At 42.3% G+C, this 22,652-nt stretch overlaps 1 protein-coding gene across 3 annotated transcripts in view; it reads right to left on the bottom strand.

Moving 5' to 3' along the window:
* KDM2A (lysine demethylase 2A) overlaps positions 1-22,652 on the bottom strand; it is a 104,567-nt gene that overhangs the window by 8,484 nt on the left and 73,431 nt on the right. For all 3 annotated transcript variants that reach the window (XM_081239823.1, XM_081239822.1, XM_081239824.1), the window contains exons 9-16: positions 22,044-22,197; positions 21,068-21,183; positions 17,378-17,504; positions 14,510-14,904; positions 5,601-5,684; positions 3,890-4,159; positions 3,213-3,344; positions 1,300-1,389 (exon numbers count right to left, since the gene is read on the bottom strand). In XM_081239823.1, coding sequence (XP_081095949.1) covers positions 1,300-1,389; positions 3,213-3,344; positions 3,890-4,159; positions 5,601-5,684; positions 14,510-14,904; positions 17,378-17,504; positions 21,068-21,183; positions 22,044-22,197 — 1,368 coding nt within the window. The remainder of the gene's footprint in view (positions 1-1,299; positions 1,390-3,212; positions 3,345-3,889; positions 4,160-5,600; positions 5,685-14,509; positions 14,905-17,377; positions 17,505-21,067; positions 21,184-22,043; positions 22,198-22,652) is intronic.

The following is a 22,652-nucleotide window of genomic DNA, read 5'->3' as shown; positions in this document are numbered from 1 at the left end:
CACAGGTGAGAGATTAAGCCGAGAACGAGAAACTGCACTGCTCCCAGAGGAATCTCCTCCAGATGAAAATGAGGAATTCAAGTTTGGTGAAGCCAACAGCTCACAAAAAAAGCACAACCTCACCCTCTGCCACTTGTGCTCACTGGTCACTTGTCCCTTCCTGGAGCCCACCTTGGCTATGCTGCAATGAAGCCTAACCAATGTGTTCCACTAGGTATCACAGCAGTAGTTCAGATTTCCCTTAAGGAGACATTTTGTGTCCCTATGCAACAATTCTGCTCCCTTTTCTCCTTATATTCTTAGATCACTATGGTTGGAAGAGAATGACCAACTTTTGGGTGCTGGCTTTTACAATGCATTAGAAGGTAATACTAAACAGTATCTGCCAATCCATCTGCTACAGCGAGCGCCCACCACCAACACCAACACCACCACCACCACCAGTGAAGACACATGTAAAAGCTATTACTAAAAACTTGCTGCTAGTATAAGAACTTGGAATAAGAACTTTAGCACTAGTCAACTCCAGAAATCCTTGCCCTCAAAGATATTTAGACTGAAAATTCAATGACCTCAGTGCCTAAGTGGGAAGAAATAGAAAGAAAACAAGGAAACGTGTCCCTACTCCTGCGCAGGGTACCTGGAATCATCCACCAGGGCATGGATGACTGACACGAGGCCAACGGCCTCCTCTGTATGTGCCCTTAACAGGTCTTGCCTTCCTGGCTGGAGTAACCAGCGTCTTTTTGGCCCTTTGACATTACTGGTGACCACTGGACCAGCAACAGTAGTAGCCTGGGGCCAAGGTCATGGCACTGATCCCCTCTAGAGGAGGGACGGCCTCCGTAGGACACAATTGGGCACGAGGGCAGGGCTTTCTGCCACAAAGGTGAAGATGACAAAAATGTAAACCTGCCTAACTGGAAACTCCAGTATACCACCGTTATTTACCAGCTGACTCAGGTCACTGCCTCCCCTCAAGTTTCATTCCTCATGAGCAGCCCAAGCTCACCTCATTTCCCTTCTCAAACAGCCCAGCTGTGGCTCCTCTTTTTCAAGGGCCCCAAAGTGTAAAAGAACCTCAGGAATTTGCAGACCCCCAAGGGGGACAATATTCAATAATAAAAAAATACAAAATTTAAAACTCAAAAGAAATATAATTAATCAAAGGGAAAAAAAAGATAGCAAATAAAACAGAATAAAAAATAATCTTGCAAATAAAGATGCAAAGGCAAACGTTATCCTGAGCTTGATGCTTCCTTCCTTCTCACAGTGCAAGTTTGGAGAAAGTTCCCTTACCTGGGTTTTCTCTGAGCTGTCCTCCTGGTAGCACTTTGGACACTCCCAGCAATTTGGCAATTCCTCGTTAAGCAAACCCTCTCCATCCATCTGTAGGCAGATAACGATGTTAAAAATCTGTCTCATTTAAGAAACAGACAAAACCCAACCTGTCTCTTAAGCTTCCTTTATCAAACAATAATACAGCCACATGGTTGGGAAGAGTTACCCACTCTTAAACACACCGGTCCACAGGGGAGAAAGATAGAGGACCATCTGGCCTCACTCCCAGACAGTGGGAAACTGGCCATCCTCACTCTTGGTTACCTGATCAAGTTCAGACTCCAAAAGAAGATTCCCAAGAGTCTGGGTCAATCTGGGGTCTCTTCCCCTGACGCATACATTCTCCTGAGGGTCTCATGCCACTTGTAAAACGAACTGGACACACAGGAACAGTGCCAGTGTGATCTTGACAGTGGGGCATAATGGTTATGACTTACTTATGGTTTGGGGTCTCTGTGACTCAACTGTTAAGTGAGGATAAATAACAATACCCATTTTGCAGGGTAGTGGTAACGATTAAATGAATTACATACTATGTAAAATGTTTAGAAAAATGCCTGGCATGTAGTAAACACTTTGTATTAACCATTGTCATCACCATGAAGATAATACCTTATTTTATCAAATCTAAGATGCATATTTTCACATTTGAATCTTCTGAAACTGGGCTGCTTCTCACAATTAACAGTGTCTTATAATCACTGTCAGCCAGGTGGCAGTCATGACATAGTTGACACCTTCAGGAAGACCAAGAAAGTACCAGCACCAATGCACTTTAGATTTAAAGAAATCTTAAAGAAGAAACAGGTCAGACCCAACTTCACAGGGTTGTCTTAAAGATTAAACAAGGGAATGCATATAAAAGAGTGCTTCTTCACTCCGGCTGCACATCAGAATCACTTGGAGAGCTTTTGAACACGCCTGGGCCCAGAGTCCATGAAAGAAGAGTTGACTCAACCTCTGAGGTTGAGGTCTGAACCTTCTTTTTTTTTTTCTAACTTTCTAACTTCTCTAACTTTTTTCTAACTTTCTAACCTTCTAACTACTTTTTTTTTTTTTTTGCTGTACGCGGGCCTCTCACTGTTGTGGCCTCTCCCGTTGCGGAGCACAGGCTCCGGATGCGCAGGCTCAGCGGCCATGGCTCACAGGCCCAGCCGCTCTGCGGCATATGGGATCCTCCCAGACCGGGGCACGAACCCGTATCCCCTGCATCGGCAGGCGGACTCTCAACCACTGCGCCACCAGGGAGGCCCTAACTACTTTTTTTGGCTGTGCTGTGTGGCTTGCGGGATCTTAGTTAGTTCCCTGACCAGGGATTGAACCCAGACCCTCGGCAGTGAAAGTGCGGAGTCTTAACCACTGGACCGCCAGGGAATTCCTGCTACTATTTTTTTTTTTTTTTTAAGCTCTCCAGGTGTGCACCGAGCCTGATACAGACTGAACACACATTAAATGTTAGCTGACAGTATTACTCTCACCATCTTTCAGCAACTAATATCCAGAGATACAATGAAGTATGTAACAGAAGCACTTAAAGGCATGAGGCATTCCAAAACAGACTAGGCTATGCCACGATGGCCTGGGGACTCCAAACTTACCCACCAGAGGCCAGACTGTAAGCTCCATGAGGGTAGGAACCAGGACTATTTTGTGTACCGGTTTATCCTCAGGGTCTAGCACAGTGCCTGACACTGAACACAGACACTGAATCAAGAGCAGATGTTAGACCACTACATGACCCACAGCTGATGGCCCACAGTAGGGATGCCGGCAGCCTCTCATGACAGATGTTCCACTTTCCTCTGCTCCACTCAGTATCTTTAGACGTTCTATAAGCCGAGGCCTCATGGGCCCCTTAGGCCTCTCCTCACCTGGAGGCAGCCAGGATGAACAATCTCGTTGCAGACACAGCATTCCATGAGTTTCTTCTCGAAGTCCTGTGTCTCCTCATTTTGATCCACCTCTCCACAGAGGGAACACGTGACTGAGTGAGGCAGTCTGGGCTACAAGAGGACAAAGACAGAAACCAAGAAAAGAGCAGGCTTAGATCCTTATCATTTCAGCTTCCCTTTAACCGAAGATGGATGATTTGGTTTCTGTAATTCTCTAGTAAACACTTAGAGAGCACAGAGACTGCGTGGTGAGAAGAGAGGTTTTGGCAGGAAAAATGGCTAAGGAAGAAAATGGGGAGAGTCAACTAGCTGAGGACAAGAGACCAAAAGAGATCAGTTTATTTTCAGTTGGCCTGTCCTTGGCCTCTCAGGTCCTTCCTTTCTAATCCACTTAAAAAGAGGGGACAGAGAGCAGTGATTTGCCCTTCAAATGCTGGTCCCTCATTTGAAAATTGGCTAAGGCTGAAAGATTAAATTCGATTATTTTAAATATTAGGTACCTTCTTTCTAAACCCAGAGAAAAAAGGGACAAAATGAAGAAAGCCATAAAGAGAGCAAAACCTTGTCTTCCCAACTCTGAAGTCTACACTATGTGTATTTCGGTCCCCTGGTACCACCCCCCCTCCCCCATATTCTTTACCCAGCAGATCACTCACTGCCAAGCACTGCCGGAGAACACAGGACTGCTTCATGCGACCAGGGCCCCCAAACTTCTTCATGTCCCTGCAGTAGTGGCAGACACCACACTCCCCTTGCACACAGGCTTTGCATTTTCGACATCGCACTCGTCTCCGCCTGGCTCCTGACACTATGGGGGAGGCAGCAGCTGGCCTCACAGGTGTTAACCGTGGAGCTGGTTTCATAGTGTGAGGCTTTGTGATGGGGATGGTCGGAACCCGCACCTTTGGCCGGGTCGGGAATTTAAGCTAGAAAGAGAAAGCAGTGAGGTCAAACATATCAGGTAGTTTTAAGGACTGGAGGGGGTAGAACATTACACAGCTGGGCAAACTATGGCCAGAGGGCAAACCGCCCACTGCCTGTTTTTGTAAATAGAATTTTATTGGAACAAAACCATGCTCCTTTGTTTATGTTTTGTCCATGGGTGCTTGCAAGCGCAGTGGCAGAACTGAGAAGCTGCAACAGACTGTATGGCCTGCAAAACCTAAAAAAATTATCTTTATTTATTATATTTATTACCTACATATCATCTTTACGGGAAAAGTTTGCCAATCCCTTCAGACGACTTCAGCCCCACCCTTCTCACTCTGCTGAGCGGCCCTTCCCTGAAGCTTCCTATGTACCAAAGTCCTTCCAGGAGCACGCTAGTATTTCCTTATCCTGAATATTACTACTCAGAATACATTCCTGAAGGAGACAGTAAACTACTTGAGGGTGAGACGAGTCTTGTTCTTATTCCAAATCCAAGCCCTCAACCTGGTACACAAGAGACACTCTAATAATAGTTAAGGGTGGAATAAATCTCTAAGGTATATGTTTATAATTTTAGCACTTGTATTTTACCCTGCTGGTTATCTTTTCAAGAACAAGGACTATGTCTTCCACTTTTTAAATTTCCCACTGTGCCTTAAGTACTTTTCTGACACAGAACACTCAACAGCCAGGGCCAGAAATGCTGTTTTGAGGCAGTCCCATGTGGCCATGCATGAGCCAAGTGGGATGACACTACTTAGGAAGGAAGTGGTTCTTCAAAGACATCTTTCAGATACACACCTTTATATTCTGCCTAAACGTTCCTGGAATGTGATGGCTCTGCAAGTTTTAGCTGGGGAACCAAAGAAGGGCCTAATTTATTTGCCAGACTCACGACCAGGATCAGAATGCTATCACTGACCTTGACAAAGGACAATATGGGAAAAAACTACACAGGACCTGACTGAAGAGGCATGAAAATTCATACCAGACAATTTATTAACTAATGGGTAACTGCTTTCCTCTCTTTTCAATTCAATACTGAAAAGTCCAAATTAAGGGGAACCTTGAGAGTGTGGTCTCTCTCCAATATAGACACATTCTAGCCTTTCAAATGTATATGCAATTATTTTAACTAGTTTTACATCAGATGTATGAAAATAATTAAGTCACTGGGCCAGAAGGATAGGAACTGATCCATTCTTGGCATCTGAACCTGGAGGCAGGTCTCCTAGTTTGACAGTTCTGTTAAGAGAGTCCACCTCCAAAGATAGCCAATTATACTGACTTAAGAAGCAAAACAGAACTGAGTAATGATTTTCTGTCAGTTTACACTAATGCAACCAAAGCTGTCTGCCTCTAGTTGTTCTTTTTCTTCCAGGAACAGTAATGGTCAGCCAGCAAAATGTTTCAGCAGCCTGAAGAATAATTTTTTACCTTATCCCTTTTCGGCCACTGTACAATAGGGACTCCAGTGAGGGCTAACTTGGGATCACTGTTGGCAAGCTCCTCCAGCAAAATCTAAGGGTAAGATAGGAGAGAAGAGGGGAAAAAAGGACATAGTGAACAGAGAGCCAACCACTCCTAACAGCATCCAGACTTAGCCTCAGTCCCCCTAAGCACCAAGGTGAAGGGCAGGCTGGCAACTGTCTACAATTTCCCTTCATATAGAGAGACTCACTGCAAAACAAATCGAAGATGGAAGAGAACTCAAACGAGTGCAGTACTATCAAGACTTCACATTTACCTTTGCTTCCAACCCCGTACCTGTGTACTTACTGTAACCACTTATGCTACCACTGTGACAAGTGTTGTCACACAGTTCTATATATGACAGTAAAACTTTACCTCACCCCATTACTCTTCTACACAAGTTAACAAGTATTATCATGTATTTAAATATTGCCTTCATTTTGCAGATGTTATTGGCAAAGTGGCAAAAAAAAAAAAAAAAAGGATTGGCTAATACTGAATTAATAATATGCACAGCAGGGTCTCAATGTCTTGATTCAACCCCGGGCTGTGTTCTTCTAAGGCTGATTACAGAAATCTCAGTCTCAAATCTCTTTCTCTCTCACACACACACAGACACACACACAGACACACACAGAGTTATTTGTCTTTATTCCCATAAAGGGGGGCAGGAACTACCTTAGGGGCAATAGTTCCCATGACTTTAGTCAGTCTAGTTTGAGACGACTTCAGGTACAGTTCTACAGTAAGAAACTGCCACTCAAGTGAGTCACACTGGTTGAGTGTTATTTTGAAACAAATCTTTTACGTTTTAGACAGAAATTTCTGAGTCCCAAACCTTCTACAGCAGAACGAAATCCCTCCTCATCTGACCTCATGAGCCCTAAAGCAATGGCAACTGCAAAAAAACACAAATCCAGAAGACAAGTTACACAATTTCCTTCTGGTTGCTTTAGGTGTATACAGGATATTAACTGTTTCAGGGAAAAGTAAACTTTGATCCTGGACAGGCCAGCGTGCCCGGGCCATTTTTAATAATAATTCTCATAATCCTGTGGGGTCTGTGCCTAGAGACCAGGACTTTTTGAAGCATGAGGCATTTCTCTACCAAGTTTTTTCATCCTTAACCTAAGGATCATGCCCCAAATTCTGAGTTGGGACTCAGAAAGACCCTTTAACTCATACCCATGAAGCTCCTCCACGATGATCCCCTTTGCCAAATCTCCAGATGCCTCTCACACTCCCCCAAACTGATTTCATTTGCAGACGTTTTATTTACTTCGAGTTGCTATGGCACCCTATTCTGGAGCCTCCTCTTAGCACCACACTGCGTGGGGGTGAAGAGGCGGGGTGCAGTGCCACGTGGGACTAGGCTCTGGTACGGGCTCCTAATCTCCCCAGGGTGAAAAATTCAGGTCCATTCAAAATGTGTGCTAGGGAGTGCACGGCTCGGCTCCCCTCCCCCACTTCGCACTGCCGAGGAGTAGGACTCTGCCCATTTCCTCTGCCTGCGAGCACTGAGCTGTCCACAAACAGGGACTTTCCACTTTCAGCAAAACAGACTACACAGAAAGATCCGCAATTGTTTAAGAGTAGAAAAGGAACCTAACTATTCACCAAAAGCAGTCTACCTGCAAGACTTCTGTGGGGGACAAGGAAGGGTAGGTGGAGAAACTGTGTCTGTGTTGGGGTGCGGGGAGGGTGGAGGGGGGCAGCTATTCACACATACACGACTCAGTTACTAGGGTCTGTGTGGGTGTGGAGGGAAATGCAGATTTCCTTCCAAGCCTTATTTCACCGGGGCCATACGACCAAGCACGTCCTGCCTTCATCAAAAAAGGCAGACTCCAGCTGAGGCCCTTCAAGAAACCATATAAAGAAGCCACCACCCTTCACCAGAGGGGGTTTGGGACAGGGAGCGGGGGTGGAGTGCGGAAAGGCTGACGCCTATCTAGGCTCCTGGCATTCGACAGAATGTTCAAGCACAAGCCCACACCCGACACAGCCCAGGAAGGGGAAGAGAACCGCGGGCGCCTGAGTAGAGAAGGGGAAAAGATTCCCAAAAGCCAAACGACCCGACCCAATTTGAAAGCACATCCCACCAGGAGAGGGAACAAGTGCAGTGACGGCACAACCAGCACCTCAGCATTGTCCCGGACTCGCTCGGCAGGCAGTTCTCCTGCCTCTTCACCAATACAAAGTCCCTACAGTTACATACACCCCGAACCAGAAAGGGTTTGCCGCCCGCCTGCCTGACCTTGTGTTTCTCGTCGCTCTGGAGCTGCCGAGGCTCTTGGTTGAAGTTTCCCCAGCGTCTTTGTTTTGCTTTCTGTATTGGAAGTTGTGCTGAAGGACTTAGGTTTTCTGCCTCTAGGAAAAATCCCAATTTACTTGAAAATTCTGAAATCTCCCAGAGCAGCTAAGGCAGGACAGTCGGGCTAACCCCTTCAGGTTACCCAGAGGGAGCGGCGTGCAGTGCTCTAAGCTCCTTCTCGAGCCCTTCAGCTCAGCCGCGGCTTCCTGTGACTGCGAACAATGCTGCTGCGTCACCCACATGCAGCTCCCAGAAATGCTTTGCAACGGAAGATGGCAGGAGGGGAGCCGAGCTCGAGTGAGCGAGCCAGCAGAGGGCCCAGCGTCCTGCGGCAGAGTCAGGAGGGGGTGTGCTGGGTAGGCGCTCTCTGCCCAGCGATTGGAGGAGAGCCCGCCGGGGAGGTGAGCCGGCCACGCCCCGCCTTCTCCCTCCCACCCTCACCGCAAGAGGAGAACCCAGGGCCGGCCCCCAGGGCTCTCGCTAGCTGACTTCGGAAGGCGCCAGCAAAGGCAAGGCTTTAACCCATTCCAAGTCTGGTCCCGCGTTCGTCCTTGCCTCGGTCCACACCCTTCCCCTCAGGGTCACCTCTTATGGTCACGGCCGCTGCTCCATGGCTGCACACACCGATCTCTCCCCAGTCTCAGGCAGACAGCGAGTCGCCCGAAGTTCAGCCTCTGCAGCTGAGCCAGGCCCCGGAGCTGAGCTCCTCTGGAGTTACCTTCACTCCCTGAACAACCCGCCTGCTTCACGTGCCCCTCCCCCAGCCCAGAATCCAGAACCAGCCCACGTTCCCAGGAAAACCTTCAGAATGACACATTTCAACCAATACTGAGGTATTCAATACAATACGTCTGTTTAATATCAGCTACTTCCACAACAGATCCTGGCCTCTGCTCACCACCCGGGGAGCCTCGCACAGTGAGAGAACCGCCTGGGCAGCTCTCCTGGCAGTTCCCTCGTGACCAAGTCAGACCAGCTGAGGCGCAATCTCAGGTCAAGGAGCTTTACTCTCCTACCTCTCCTACCTCGGAACCAGGCACAGGGAACCAGGGGAAGTGCAGCTGCCAACTCCACACCTGCCAGTCTCCTGGAACCCTGCCCCTTGGACTACCCCGCCCTCAGGACACCAGCACTCCCGCACATCTCCTATGCCTATGCCAGTTGTCTGTTCTGCCTGCCTCTTTCTTGATATTCCCTGGATGAAGCAGCCAGCCTCACATCCTGTCAGACACCTTCATGCCACTTCTGACGGCCACTCGAGTGACACGTGTCACCCAGTCTCCACACACCAATCCACGGTCACCGTTAAGCTCAGACAGAATGAGCACTCTCTCAGGCTACAGTGTCCCATACATTGGGGCCAGATTTATGTAATTTTTAGACTCTAATAAATGTAACTTGGCTTTTTGGGAAATGACAGAAGCTGCTTTGAAATAAACATCTCAGGCCACTGAGAACCTAGCTCGTAACCACTGGAAACATGCTTATTTGTTCTAGCTTATTCCAGGACAGTTGTTTCAGTGAGTTTCTGGTGCAGTCAATGGCCTAATAGGCTCTCTGGGGCCTGGGGCTTTGGATGCCTGGCTCTGCATATTTTAATTTTTACAGTAGTTTACCAAGGAAAAGGAGGGCCTTTCGTGCTCTTCTTCTGTGGAGCTCTTCCTGGAAATGTCTGAACGGTCATTCTAATCCTAAACCTCATTTGCACTTTATCTTAAGACTCAGAGACCCTGTGTAATTAGTCTTAATCACTGGACTGCCTGGGAAGTCCCTAGCCTATTATGTTAGAAAAACCTTCCTTAACAGGTGTGAGAAGTCTTCTTGGAAAATGCTTGTTTTGGTCTTAGTGTTATCTAACCTAGAGGGATGATGAAGTATGCACAAATACTTGAGAAACAAGTTACTCCAAAACAAAACAAAACACAAGTTCAAGTTGTAGCAAGCAGAAATTCTAAAGGCCACCGGAAAAGGACAAAAACCAGACAGGGCACTAGGAAACTCACTCCAGGTAAGTTTTCAAATCACACATTAAACAAGACCTAATTTTTTTCTCTTATTAATTCAGAATAAAAGATAGGCAACAAAGATGAGAATAAGAATATAACATTATATAATACAGGAATATAATGAAAATATTTTAAAATAACTATCTATTTTAACCTAATCTATACGCCTTGGAGCTGAGTTATTTAAAACTTTTTAGTCAGTAAGAATATGTGAATTATTAAAAAATATCTTGTCAGTAAAAATTGCAAATGAAGTTTTATTTATACAAGTTCTTTTTTTTCCTCCTCGTCTGGCTTAATGGACTAAGTTCTAATTACACTGGGTCCTCTATCAGTTCTTCTCTTTATTAGTGTCAGAATCACTCCCAAAGTGTCAGATGAAGGAAATTTCTGACTAGTGTTTCTGTATTTATTCACAACCCTAACTCTGCTTCAGTCCCATCATACTCCTGGGAGGGAGCTTAGTGTAAATTTTTACATCACAGTTACAAAATAAAATGTTAGAATCTTAGATCAGAGCAGCAGTAGCCAATTGTACCACAAAGAAAAAATTTCAAATTTATAAATTGAGAGCTTTCATCATTTAGATAATGTTGTAGTAATCAATCTGTATCATCTAATAGGAAAGTTTATTAACTGGTAAATTAAAAAGACTGGCACCTCCTTCCCTTAGAACAGAATCGACCACCCGCCCCTCAGTGTCATGCCCAGCATCTGTAAACCTAGAAGGCACTTACTTTCTTAGCCCACTTAAAAAGCCTGCTCCACCACTGGACTGTAAGCCCCCTGAGGGTTTGGTCCATAGTATGTTCGCATATTTATACCAACTCTAAGCCTGGTTCCTGGCAGAGAGTAGGCAGGCATTATTCACATTAGTGGAATAAGTGAATTTCATAGATTTGTAACAGTTAATTTTTTTCTGTAATAATGATACTGTTTATTAAGTACTTTACTAACATTATCATTAATTTTCACAACATCCCCACTGAGGTAGATGTTATTTTACAGAGGAGAAAACATGCTTTTATAGATCTAGTATCCTGCCCAAAAGTCACATGTTTGCCAAGCTTATCAAAATGTTTTAGAGAAAATAGGAAAGTAGAAAAATATTCAGTAACACTGAAATTGTTTCATTAAGTGAGCTGGGCAGCCAAATGTATTGATATATTAAAAGCTTCTTTATATAATACACACACACACACACACACACACACACAAAGAGGTCCTTTATTACCAAATTAAACACAAACAGAACAGTAAAGTCTGATTAAAAATTCAGTCTTCCAGCTGACTCCCACCATCTTTTGCTATGACGCACTGTCAGCAGTTGATATGCCCCCCTCCAGCCCTGCTGTAATGCACATACAAACAAAGACACTTTTTCTTACATTAATGGGACTGGACTATACATACTGCTCCAGGTCCTGCCTCTTTATTCAACATTTCTCAAGGACATGGCCTCTCAATTTTAGATTAGGAGCCAAGGTTACTCATACCCCTCCCAAATAGGACTTTACACATGCTCATTACTTTCCCCTGAACTCTGCCAATAAATCAAAACTTTTTAATGCCTCATTTTCCATCTAATTCCCTTCAAACTCTGTACTCTATGATCTTTCTTCAACACTGTAGAACATTTTAGAATCTTCAAAGCCCTTTCACCACATCAGTAAAATTGACTTTTCTCTCAGGGAATAGGGAATTATGGATGTCTCGAGCTATCCGCCAATTTTCCTGTCATCTCTTCTCCGAGTTATTTGTGAGAGTCATGCAGGCTGCGACAAGAAACAACCCCTCTCTCTGCAGGAAGAGGGCTGCTCTTGTCCTTTGCTGCAGTGTGGCCTTCTGTGCTGCCGCGGCACCAAGTTCTCTAGCACCGCAGTCTCCAGCTGTGCAGTGATTCGGCACCCACCCAATCCAATGTTTTTTTTTCCTTTTTGGTGATGCTTAGACTCTCGAAGTATTTAAGCCATAAACTCAGTGTTATCTAAAGCTCAGATTAAATATAACTGGTCAAATGTAGGAATAATCCATTGGATCTTAAGTGAAACTACCTGCAGAACTGGGTTCTAAATCTTTTGTCTTCTGTTATCAGCTACATTTTGACTATGGTATTGGGTAAACAAGAGAAGGGAGAATTCAAACGCTGTCAGTCTATGCAGCCATCCTACTGGGCCACTCGTTCCTCATGCTCCGGTCTCTATGCCACCCTGTCTTAGTGAGCAATGGCAGCCGATTCTCCATGATTCCTGATAAACAGGAAGCTCTCTCTAGACACTTTTCACAGTGTTAAGAGTTCTCTTTAGATGGCTCTTAACTCATTCCCTTTCTTGCTGCCTCCTTTTACTCTGCTTAACATTTGACACAAATCTTTCTACATTTCCCCCTACCACTCTGCCTCTGCAAATATCCTTATTTAACTACATTAGTTAAGGGGGTTTGTGTATTTCTATCATGACATTTGACCTGTACAACTGGCTAGTGAATTATAATATGACTTCCTACAACTGGATTCAATGAAATCAAATCCATCTATAGACATCCTTTAGGATTAAAAAGATATTTTTCTTTTTCATGAATTAGAAATACAGATTCCCCAGGCCACAAGAACGTTAGTGAGAGATAAACTTACAAATCTTTCTTCTTAGGGTTCCTAAAGGCAATTATACAAGTTAATAAGTCGCCAAAGTCACTATTTAATGTTTCCTACATGCATCCATGATGGAATAGCTACACGAAAAAAGAAACTTCTGGGGAGTTCCCTAGTGGCCTAGTGGTTAGGATTCCAGGCTTCCACTGCCGTGACCTGGGGTCAATCACTGGTCAGGGAACTGAGATCGTGAAAGCCTCACGGCGCGGCCAAAAAAAGGAGAAACTTCTGTAGAAAAAAAGATGATGTTACACTCAAACTCTCAGGAAAACATATACACGTCCCATCACAATGGAAAAGAAAAAATGTAAGTGCCCTTTGTTCACTCAGGGATGGGAAGTGAGTTTGGGAACTGGTTTGTGAGTCTGGAAAAGTAGGCTAAGTTTGTTTTGCTGCACATTAATCATTACAGATATAGGACCACACCCACCTGGAACTTTGTTATTTCCTCCCATAAATACAAGCCACAATGATAACCACCTGCCTTGTCTAGAACAGCTTTATAAAACCAAACTACAAAACCAACTGTCCAGCTTCTATCACTATGGAGAGGACCAACCTCACTAGGGTAGCACCCCTTTTAGTCTCTTAAAGTTTTTACCATTTCACTGATGCATAAACAGTAAGATATAATTAAAATGTCAATCGAAGAAAGAAAAAATTAAAAAAATTAAAAGTCTAGGGCCTATCCCAGTCTTTGGAATTCTTTCCTGAGGTACCTGGCAGAAGGTAGGGAGCACCTCAGCTGGTTGGTTAGTGGTGGCCAAGGGAAAACTTGAATCAGGAATCAGGAATGGAAAAGATGGACTATGAGATATTTCGCCCATCTTCCTTAAGGTCACTAAAATTATTCCTTGTAAATTCTTCTGTGGCTTAAAACAATCTATATGACAGGTCTGAAACATAACTTACTACAAATGGTGAACTAGCTTTCTAATACACATACCCATGCCCTGCATCCAAGACATAATTCCAAACAGTCTTTTTGGTGTTCATATTAATGGATGTGTGTGTGTGTGTGTGTGTCTGCGCCAGGTGGCATGTGGGATCTTAGTTCTTTGACCAGGGATCGAACCCATGTCCCCCTGCAGTGGCAGCACAGAGTCTTAACCACTAGACCACCAGGGAAGTCCCCAATGTTTATGTATAAGGAAAGATTTAATAGAACTCTCTCCAGTTCAGACAGCTCAAATCTGGATTCCTTAAAAACAAACTCATTTCTTTGAGACCAATATATGAGGGGTGGGCTGGGCTTTGAAGATACTAATGCTTGGAGACTTATTGAGAAAGAAGAAAAATATACAACAAGAAGAAACTTGATATAGCAATAGGATGAATTGTTTAAAATGACACTTTCTCAAAAGTTGCCCCAATGTATTTAAGTCTTAATACTACATAAATTTGAAGCTAAATATGTTAAACATGCTCAACATAACCCAACATTTCCATTTCTTTCCTCTAAATCTGCTTGGGGTAAGACTGCTAGAGATTGTTATTGGCCACTTTTGTTCTGAAATAGGCCTCTTTATCTTAGTGTAACTTAAGTTCAAAGTAACATTTCTTAATACAAACATTTTCTCGGGCTCTTCCTTTTTTTAGGGTCAGCCTGAAATCAGCATTTTTAGGACTAGATTTAAGTCCTAACTGAACACACAAATGTTAGTATTTTCATAACAGGGACCTAACCTCATTCTAGGAATTGAAACACTGTACAGCGCGCGCGCGCGCGCGCACACACACGCACACGCACGCGCACGCGCACACGCGCACACACACACACACACACTTAACTTCTCTCTCGCTGAACCAAGATTACCCAAAACTCCCAAATTTTCTCTCAGAATCCAGAAACTAAATGCTCTAGCCAGATCAATAGCCATCATGCAAAATAACCAACCCTTACCTTTACATCAGCAATGAGAGCATCTTCGTCTTCTATCCCTGTAGGGACACATTTCTTGTGCAGTGGCAGAGACTCCAATTTATCTACAAGGCAACGAAGGCCTTCAAGCTCAAAATGGGTCAGATGCACCTGTCGGTCCTTTCTGGGGCTACACTGGGGATCCCATACTTGGCCATTGTGGGAGCCCCTGCTAGAGTCAGAGGATGAGTCCCCAGACAAAGTTTTCTTCAGACTTGGAAGACTTCGGCAGGTTTTGCCCAGTCCATCATAATCCAGGTTAACCCCATTGGCTACAGGGCTAGTGAGGACAGAACGCCTGCTGCTCAAGCGCCGGGGTTCTCGATCTACTGCTTCCTCATCCCCATTTCCAGACTCCAACCCATTTAACTCCAAATCTGCCAGTATGAAGAGAAAATGCAGTAAGAACATGACACATGGCCATGTGATTGACAAGAGAAATAGGTAGTATGGGAGGGGTCTTGAGGTTATAAATGACAAAGCTGTCACATTTTAAAAATGGTCTTCCCTATTCCAACCCATTTGTCCACTGTTGAAAACCATTTACAGGTAAAAATAGGATCCTGAGCTAGCAGGACAACTGAGGTAACAGTCAACTGGATTTTTTAAAGATTGGGAAGGGTGCAGTCTTTAAACTGTGTGCTAGAAATAAGTTACCTATGGAACTTGTTTCATAGCTGTAAACTTATTTAATAGCTGTAAATTAGTTTCAAGTTCAAACTTAATTTGGGTATTATGGGATTTCATTATCTTTTAAAAAAATAGCATGAAGCACATATATTTAAAAAGTAGTTTTGTTCAAAGTTTTCACCACAAAATTAAGCTTTGGAATTGAAATCTTAGCAACATGGCTAATAAAACAAAGTGAATATTTTTTAAAAGAAAGATTTTGATAATCAAAACAAAGTGAAAATAGAAGTTTTAATGAAAGAAGAATTTTAAAATGTTAACTGATCTTTTATTATGAAAGTAACACGTTGACTATTAATAATTTAGAAAATACAGGAAGGTGCAAAGAAGTAAATAAGTCATCCCATATCTCTCCACCCTTGGATAACAACTCAGTGTGATGTATCTTCTTTCCATCTTTTCCTATACATATGTGTATCACTAGGACTTGATGTATTTTTTATTGTAAACCTTATAATTTATTTAATTAATTTATTAATTTATTTTTGGCTGCGTTGGGTCTTCATCGCTGCGCGTGGGCTTTTCTCTAGTTGCGACGAGCGGGGGCTGCTCTTCGTTGCGGTGCGTGGGCGTCTCATTGCAGTGGCTTCTCTTGTTGCAGAGCACGGCTCTAGGGGCGCAGGCTTCAGTAGTTGTGGCTCGTGGGCTCTACAGCGCAGGCTCAGTAGTTGTGGCACATGGGCTCAGTAGTTGTGGCTCGTGGGCTCTACAGCGCAGGCTCAGTTAGTTCTGGCACACGGGCTTAGTTGCTCTGTGGCATGTGGGATCTTCCCGGACCAGGGCTCGAACCCATGTCCCCTGCATTGGCAGGCGGATTCTTAACCACTGTGCCACCAGGGAAGCCCGACTTGATGTATTTTTAAACAAAATTAGGATCATGCTGTATGTACAATTCTGTATCTTGCTTTCATGTATTGGTGAGCATGTTTCGGAAATGCTAAGGCAAAAAGTGTCTTGCTTGGATTGAAGACTCTCCATTAAATATATGACCACAGGATACTACAGTGTTGGCTCCTCTTTATTTTTAAGGCATGGAATAGCCTAAAAATGTATAACTGAAACTATCTTGACATCCAATAAAATATTTCTCTTGATAGAAGTTGGGGAAACATTAAAGCACAGAGGTTAAGAAAATACATTTTAGAATCTTACCAACATGGTTTAAGCTGTAGCTTTTCCCACTTATTAACTCTTAGATCATGAACAAGTTTCTTAATCTCCTTGAACCTTAATGTCCCCATTTGTAAAATATGCATAATAATACCTACACCTCACAGGTAATAATAACAACTTAACGTATATAAGCTGCTTAGTTTGGTGCCTGGACTATAGTAAGAGTAATTATGATGATACGATCCTAGCTTTTATTGTGCCAAAGACCATTCTTTACACAATAAAACATTTTAGACAACTGATTACCCTTCTCTTTTTTTTTTGGCTGCGCTGTGTGGCTTGCGGGATCTTAGATCCCCCACCAGGGACTGAACCTGGGCCATGGCAGTGAATGTGCGGAGTCCTAACCACTGGACCACCAGGGAATTTCCAACTGATTACTTTAGTGAGGAGCTAAGTACTAACAACTCAGACAAAGATGAGATCCAGAATATTTCATTTAGCCCTAGTAATTTTTACATCTGGGTAGGAGGATCGGCTGTAACCGGTGTTCAACTTCAGTGAATGGATTTGGTACTTCTAAGTAGATAAGTAAAAAAGACAAACTATAAAAACAGAACTACTGGACTTCCCTGCTGGCGCAGTGGTTAAGAATCTGCCTGCCAATGCAGGGGACAGGGGTTCGAGCCCTGGTCTGGGAAGATCCCACATGCTGTGGAGCAACTAAGCCTGTGCACCACAACTACTGAGCCTGCGCTCTAGAGCCCGCAAGCCACAACTACTGAGCCCACGTGCCACAACTACTGAAGCCTGAGTGCCTACAACCCGTGCTCTGCAACAAGAGAAGCCACTGCAATGAGAAGCCCGTGCGAAGAGTAGCCCCTGCTCGCCGCAATCAGAGAAAGCCCACACGCAGCCATAAATAAGTTAATTAATTAATTAATTAAAAACAAAACAAAACTACTGAGCAACAGCCTACGGAATAGTCCCAGTCTCACCCTCAGTCCTGCAGAGTATCTTGAAAGTTCATGTAGGTGGAACACTTACCCATGCTAAGGGATTCTTTCTGAAATTCCTTAGTTAAGTGGGAACGGTTGGTTATGCAGTACACATAGCGCTCCAACACGTACCAACACATCTCATAGTAGAATGGATAGCGGAACTTATTTGGAACCTACACAGGAAAAAAATGATGAAAAAATCAAGCTGATAACAATTTTCAAGGAAAGAGAGTAACAAACAATCACTGCAATAATTAGCCCAGGAAAAACACTCTCTAAGTAACCTGCAAACCTAAGTTGTCATGTGGAGCAAGAACTTAAGTGGATCTGTCAACGTAGAAAATGTTGGTCTTGGGAAATAATCACTAAAGATAAAAGGTACTTGGAAAGACCATTTAGAACTATCAAGAAGCTGTCTTGTTGAGTGGGAGAGCATCAAGAACAAGTTTCGAGACAGAGAGTAAAATGTTAGTAAGACACAATATACTTAATTGAGAAAATTATTTTAGGGTTCTTAGGATACAAAGGCATACCAACCACTCTTGCCCTTACTATGGTTTTACCCTGAACCAGAAGGCCATGAAACACAGAATATAATAGGAAATCAGGACATGAGATAAAGTTGTATGTCTTTACTATGTCCTTACATATATGAAAGTATGATTAGAGATGCATTCTCAAGCTATATCTAGTCTAGGACATGAGACTGAGTACTTCCCCCACCATTAACTCTCAGCTTGCCTGTCTCATACATTGTGGTCTACCAAGATGGTATGTCCACAAATCAGGTTACTGCTCCACGTGGCCTAATCAGTTGTTATCTTTAGTCTTCTTTCCAATTCTCCCCAAAAGTAGCATGAAATTATTCCAGCTGAATTATAATAAAAATAATTGCCCTTTAGATCTACCATAGTCAAGGAAATGGCAAATCAGCATGGATCAACGAGTGAGAAAGATCAACCATGGGGACTATCCTAAATACAGGCATAACTCATTTTATTGTGCTTTTGCTTTACTGAGTTTTACAAATTGAAGGTTTGTAGCAACCTTGCACTGTCAAAGGAAGGTTAGCATTTTTTTAGCAATAAAGTATACTTTAATTAAGGTATCTATATTTTTTAAGACATAATGCTACTGTACACTAACAGACTACATATAATGTAAACATAACTTTTATATGCACTGGGAAACCAAAAAAATTCATGTGACTCAGTTTACTGCAATATTCGCTTTATCGCAGTGGTCTGGAACCAAATCTGCCATATCTCTGAGGTATGCCTGTATCTTCTGCCCGTCTTCTTTTAGAGAGGCCATCTCTCAAAAGGATAAGGCAAACAATACTTTTAGGATTGTTTTGAATATGTAACTCCTGAAAATGTTCCCATCTCCTTTCAAAGCTCCATGTCAGGTAGTCTTCCCCAATCAAGGAGACCCAGATGGGAGTCCCTTTTTCAAAACCCTTCACTAGGTCACAGGGCATCACTGTGGAATGAGGAGATCACTTTCCTCATTGCAAGGCAGGAGACACATGTACTTTTCATTAGCTTTAAAACGCAGTGGCTTCAGACTCTGAATCTCGGTCTCTTATTGCCACTACATCTTTAACAACTAGAAGAGGTTTATCCACCCTTATTTGAAAATCAAATTAATTTACTTCTGGTACAGTAGGAGGGAACACAAGAATTAACAGATACTTGATCCTCCCCAAATTAAACATAATATACTGGGCTTCTCTGCTCACCTTTTAAATTTTATTAACACTTTTCTGAAAGGTCTTTATTAAAAGTTCAGGACAACCCAAAATTCTAAAACCTCTGGGACTCTGTTGAGAGCAGAGTAATACTGACAGAAAATAAATAAATAAAATATAAAATGGGCATTAAACTTTTGATTTTTCACTTGGAACTCAAGAGACTGTACTAATAATAGCCAAGACATCACACACCCAAACTGTGCCATTACATTTTACCTATGCTGCTAGACACCACAGAGCACAGCAATTTCTAAGACTGGGTTAGAATGTTTTTGGAAGGAAAAATTTTAATACTCATTATAAAATTACTGAGCCTTTAAGAGCTATCAGTAGAATAATTACCAACAATCAAGTTCAAATAGTATATTTCTACACTGGCATGGCAAAAGTAACCAAAACATTGTCTTAAATTTACAACACTTTATATTTCTTTCCTAAAGCATTCTCTATACATTCTCTTTTAAGTTAAATTCTGTAAGTTTATAGAAGTTAGTAACATAATAAACATATGTCAGGTTGGTATTGGCAATGTAAAAGCTTGGTGTAGAAAGTAAAAAAAAAAAAAAAAAGCTCTGTGTGTACATAGGTAGAGGACCCAATTAAATGTTATAGAAACACGGAAGGGTTCCTATTTGGAATGAAAGAATTAAGCCGTTCTTAGGAAAAATGGAATAATATAGCAATTAGATACTGAAATTTGACATTTTCTGATAAACAAAGTCCAGGAAAATTAGACAGATAAATCAACATCAGTTATTACCAGTTTAACCGTCTGAAGGAAATTTTTCATGCAGAGATAAGGTGCTCATTTTACCTATGCCATTGAATATATATTCTCTCTTTCTTCCCTCAAACTGAGCAAACAATTAAGCTATGGGTATAATAGCTATTTTTAGTCAAAAAAGGGAATGCTTTTTAAAAACATTTTCAGATTGAATCTTACAGCAGTGTAGGTGGTATTACCTCTTAGAATGATTTTGAGTTAAATAAGAGTATGTTACTATGAAATTATGTAATTTTTCTCTTTTGAAACATTTTAACTACTTTTACTGTTACTATAACTTAAAACTTACTAAACTACTTACTGTTTTCTGTAGTTTCACTACTTTTAACAAACAAGCAGAAGTTCACTTCTATAAAATTCATTTTAAAAGCACTGCATCCTCTCAGTTCTAACAGGGCAATCCCTGTAACTCCAACAATACCAATCTTATATCTTACGTATATATCTTACGTATAATATAATAGCTCCAACCAGAATAAATGTTTCAAAATAGGCACCAAAACGGTTAACTGATCATGTTCACAGTAGATTGGTCAGTGACTACTCCTTCTAAAAGTTGTGAATTCTTCATTAATGGTTATTTTTTGATTTTTGATTTTGAAAACTTTCAAATCCACCAAAAGGTATAAAGAGCAGTACCACTAAGACTTCCACAGCGTCTCCAAGATTCACCAGTTGTTAACATCACATTCTCAATGGCTGAGGTTGGGGTGGGAAGAAAACCTAACTAAGAGAGGGTTTTGTGACATGAGAAACTTATATGAAATCAAATTTCAGTGTCCATAAATAAAATGTTATTTTATTTGAGCCATCCTCACTTATTTAAGTATTTCATTCTACAAGGCAGAGTTAAGTGCTTGTGACAGATACTGTATGGCCCACAAAGCCTAAAATATTTACTATCTGATCCTTTACAAAAAAAGTTTGCCAATTCTTGCCTTAAGGTATCCAATGCATGTAACTTTTCCCCTATATATCCAGAATGGTTTACCAGCTATGTAACATCCTATGGAAAACTGACAAAACAAGACACACAAATCATTTTCTATAGGGCTTAATTCTCTCACACAACCCCAGTTGAGAAAGGCAGTATACACATTTATATATTAAAGTACAACAGTTTGAGTGTTACATAGTAAGCAGAGTAAAGAAAGATGTAAGAAACCTCTTCAAATCCAATTATACATAGAGTTACTTACCCGTGTCCGATCTTCAATGTTGTATATTTTTAACTGCATGGGGATATTGAAGCTATGCAAAAAATTGCCTCCAAACACTAATGTGTCTGTAGGAGTATACACAGCATGAATCCAGCCTAGAAGAAAGGGAATGGAGGGCAGTGGCTGTAAGCACACGTTGTAACATGGCTCTCTCAGAGCATTAGTACAAGACTTCTGGGATCACACTTTTTACTCTAATTCTGCCTCTTTTTGGCTGGTCAAGTTACTTAATCTCTTGCAGCCCCAATATCCTCTATAAAACCAGGATAAATTATACTTTATATGTGTGGTTGGTAAGCACTGAGAAAGTACATGTAAAGTGTTTATAACAAACTTTCAATAAATGGTGCTTGCATTTTTGGAGCACCTAATATGAACCAGGCTTAGTACAAGAGAATTTACATGTACTGTCATTTACTCCTCACAACAAAGTGAGATAGGGATTTAAATATTTGACCAAAGTAGTGTTAGCAGGTAAAGGCACAGTCAGAGTTCTGATGCCAGGTCTGTGACTCCAAAGTCTATGCTCCCTCTAAGTACTTATTTTGGAACTTAGTTACCTGATAAAAACTATTACTGATTTAGCACTCTAGCCTTCACAGCTAACCCTTAGCAGAGTAGGTAGCTCTTAATAGGGGGCTGTTTATCACCTGCAAAACAGGTCTTATCCCTAGGATTCTGAAGAGCTAGGGCTAATGTGGGGCTCAAACATGTAGATCTGAAAAGCCGCCACTGGCAATTCTGATACATACTCTTAGTGGAAAATCATAGACTTTAAAAAAGAAGATAAATTCTTGGCATCTACTCAGTAATGATAAGAAAGAACACGCCATTGTTTTCTGCCCACTCCAGCATCATAACCATTCTTGGTGTTGGTGGTAATCTATCAATTTATTTTTCTTTAAGAAAAGAAAGTGGCTAGAGTGGACAACCCACTTTTTTGCATCTTGCTTACCTGAGGGAATGACGAAGGTATAGCCCTGCTTGAGCTCAATGCGCTGGCAATCTGACACCCGGTCACCCAGAAAGATGTCTCCCTGTTTCCCTGACAGCAGCCAATTCTCGTACAGCTCCAGGTTGTGGGCTGTAGGGGGGATGAGCCAGAAGACCTGTGAGTTAAAAAACTTCAGTCTGTTAACAGCCATTGACATGACCCAGTCGTCTCCCTCAACTGATAAACAGGTACAAACTTAAGACCAACAGGTAGAAAAGAAATAAGCAATCCTCCCAGCCTACAGAACTTGACCATTTGGGAAATTCTAGAGGCCTCAAGGAAGTGAACCTTTTTTGTCCTCCACTTGATCAAACAGCATTAGGGCTTCCCTGGGGTTTGATTGTAGAACCCGGAACCTATACAGGACTCAGAGAGAAGGAGGGCATTTAGCTTGTCACCTAGGCAGTCCCTTATTTGCCCCTGGCTGGCAAATGGTCCTAAGAAGCACAGTAAGTTAGGTACAGTACCTTCAAAACACAGGCCTGAGTTGCTTTATTCCAAGGTAGTAACCAAGACTGAAAGGACAGAACTTAAGATACCACTTAAATGGATCCAAAGTAAACAAAATGA

This window comes from Mesoplodon bidens (genome assembly GCF_964165515.1).
Source record: "Mesoplodon bidens genome assembly, chromosome: 7".
Taxonomy (NCBI): Eukaryota; Metazoa; Chordata; class Mammalia; order Artiodactyla; family Ziphiidae; genus Mesoplodon; species Mesoplodon bidens.
Note: the sequence above shows the minus strand (reverse complement) of the source record. Positions and strands in the feature narration are given on the sequence as shown.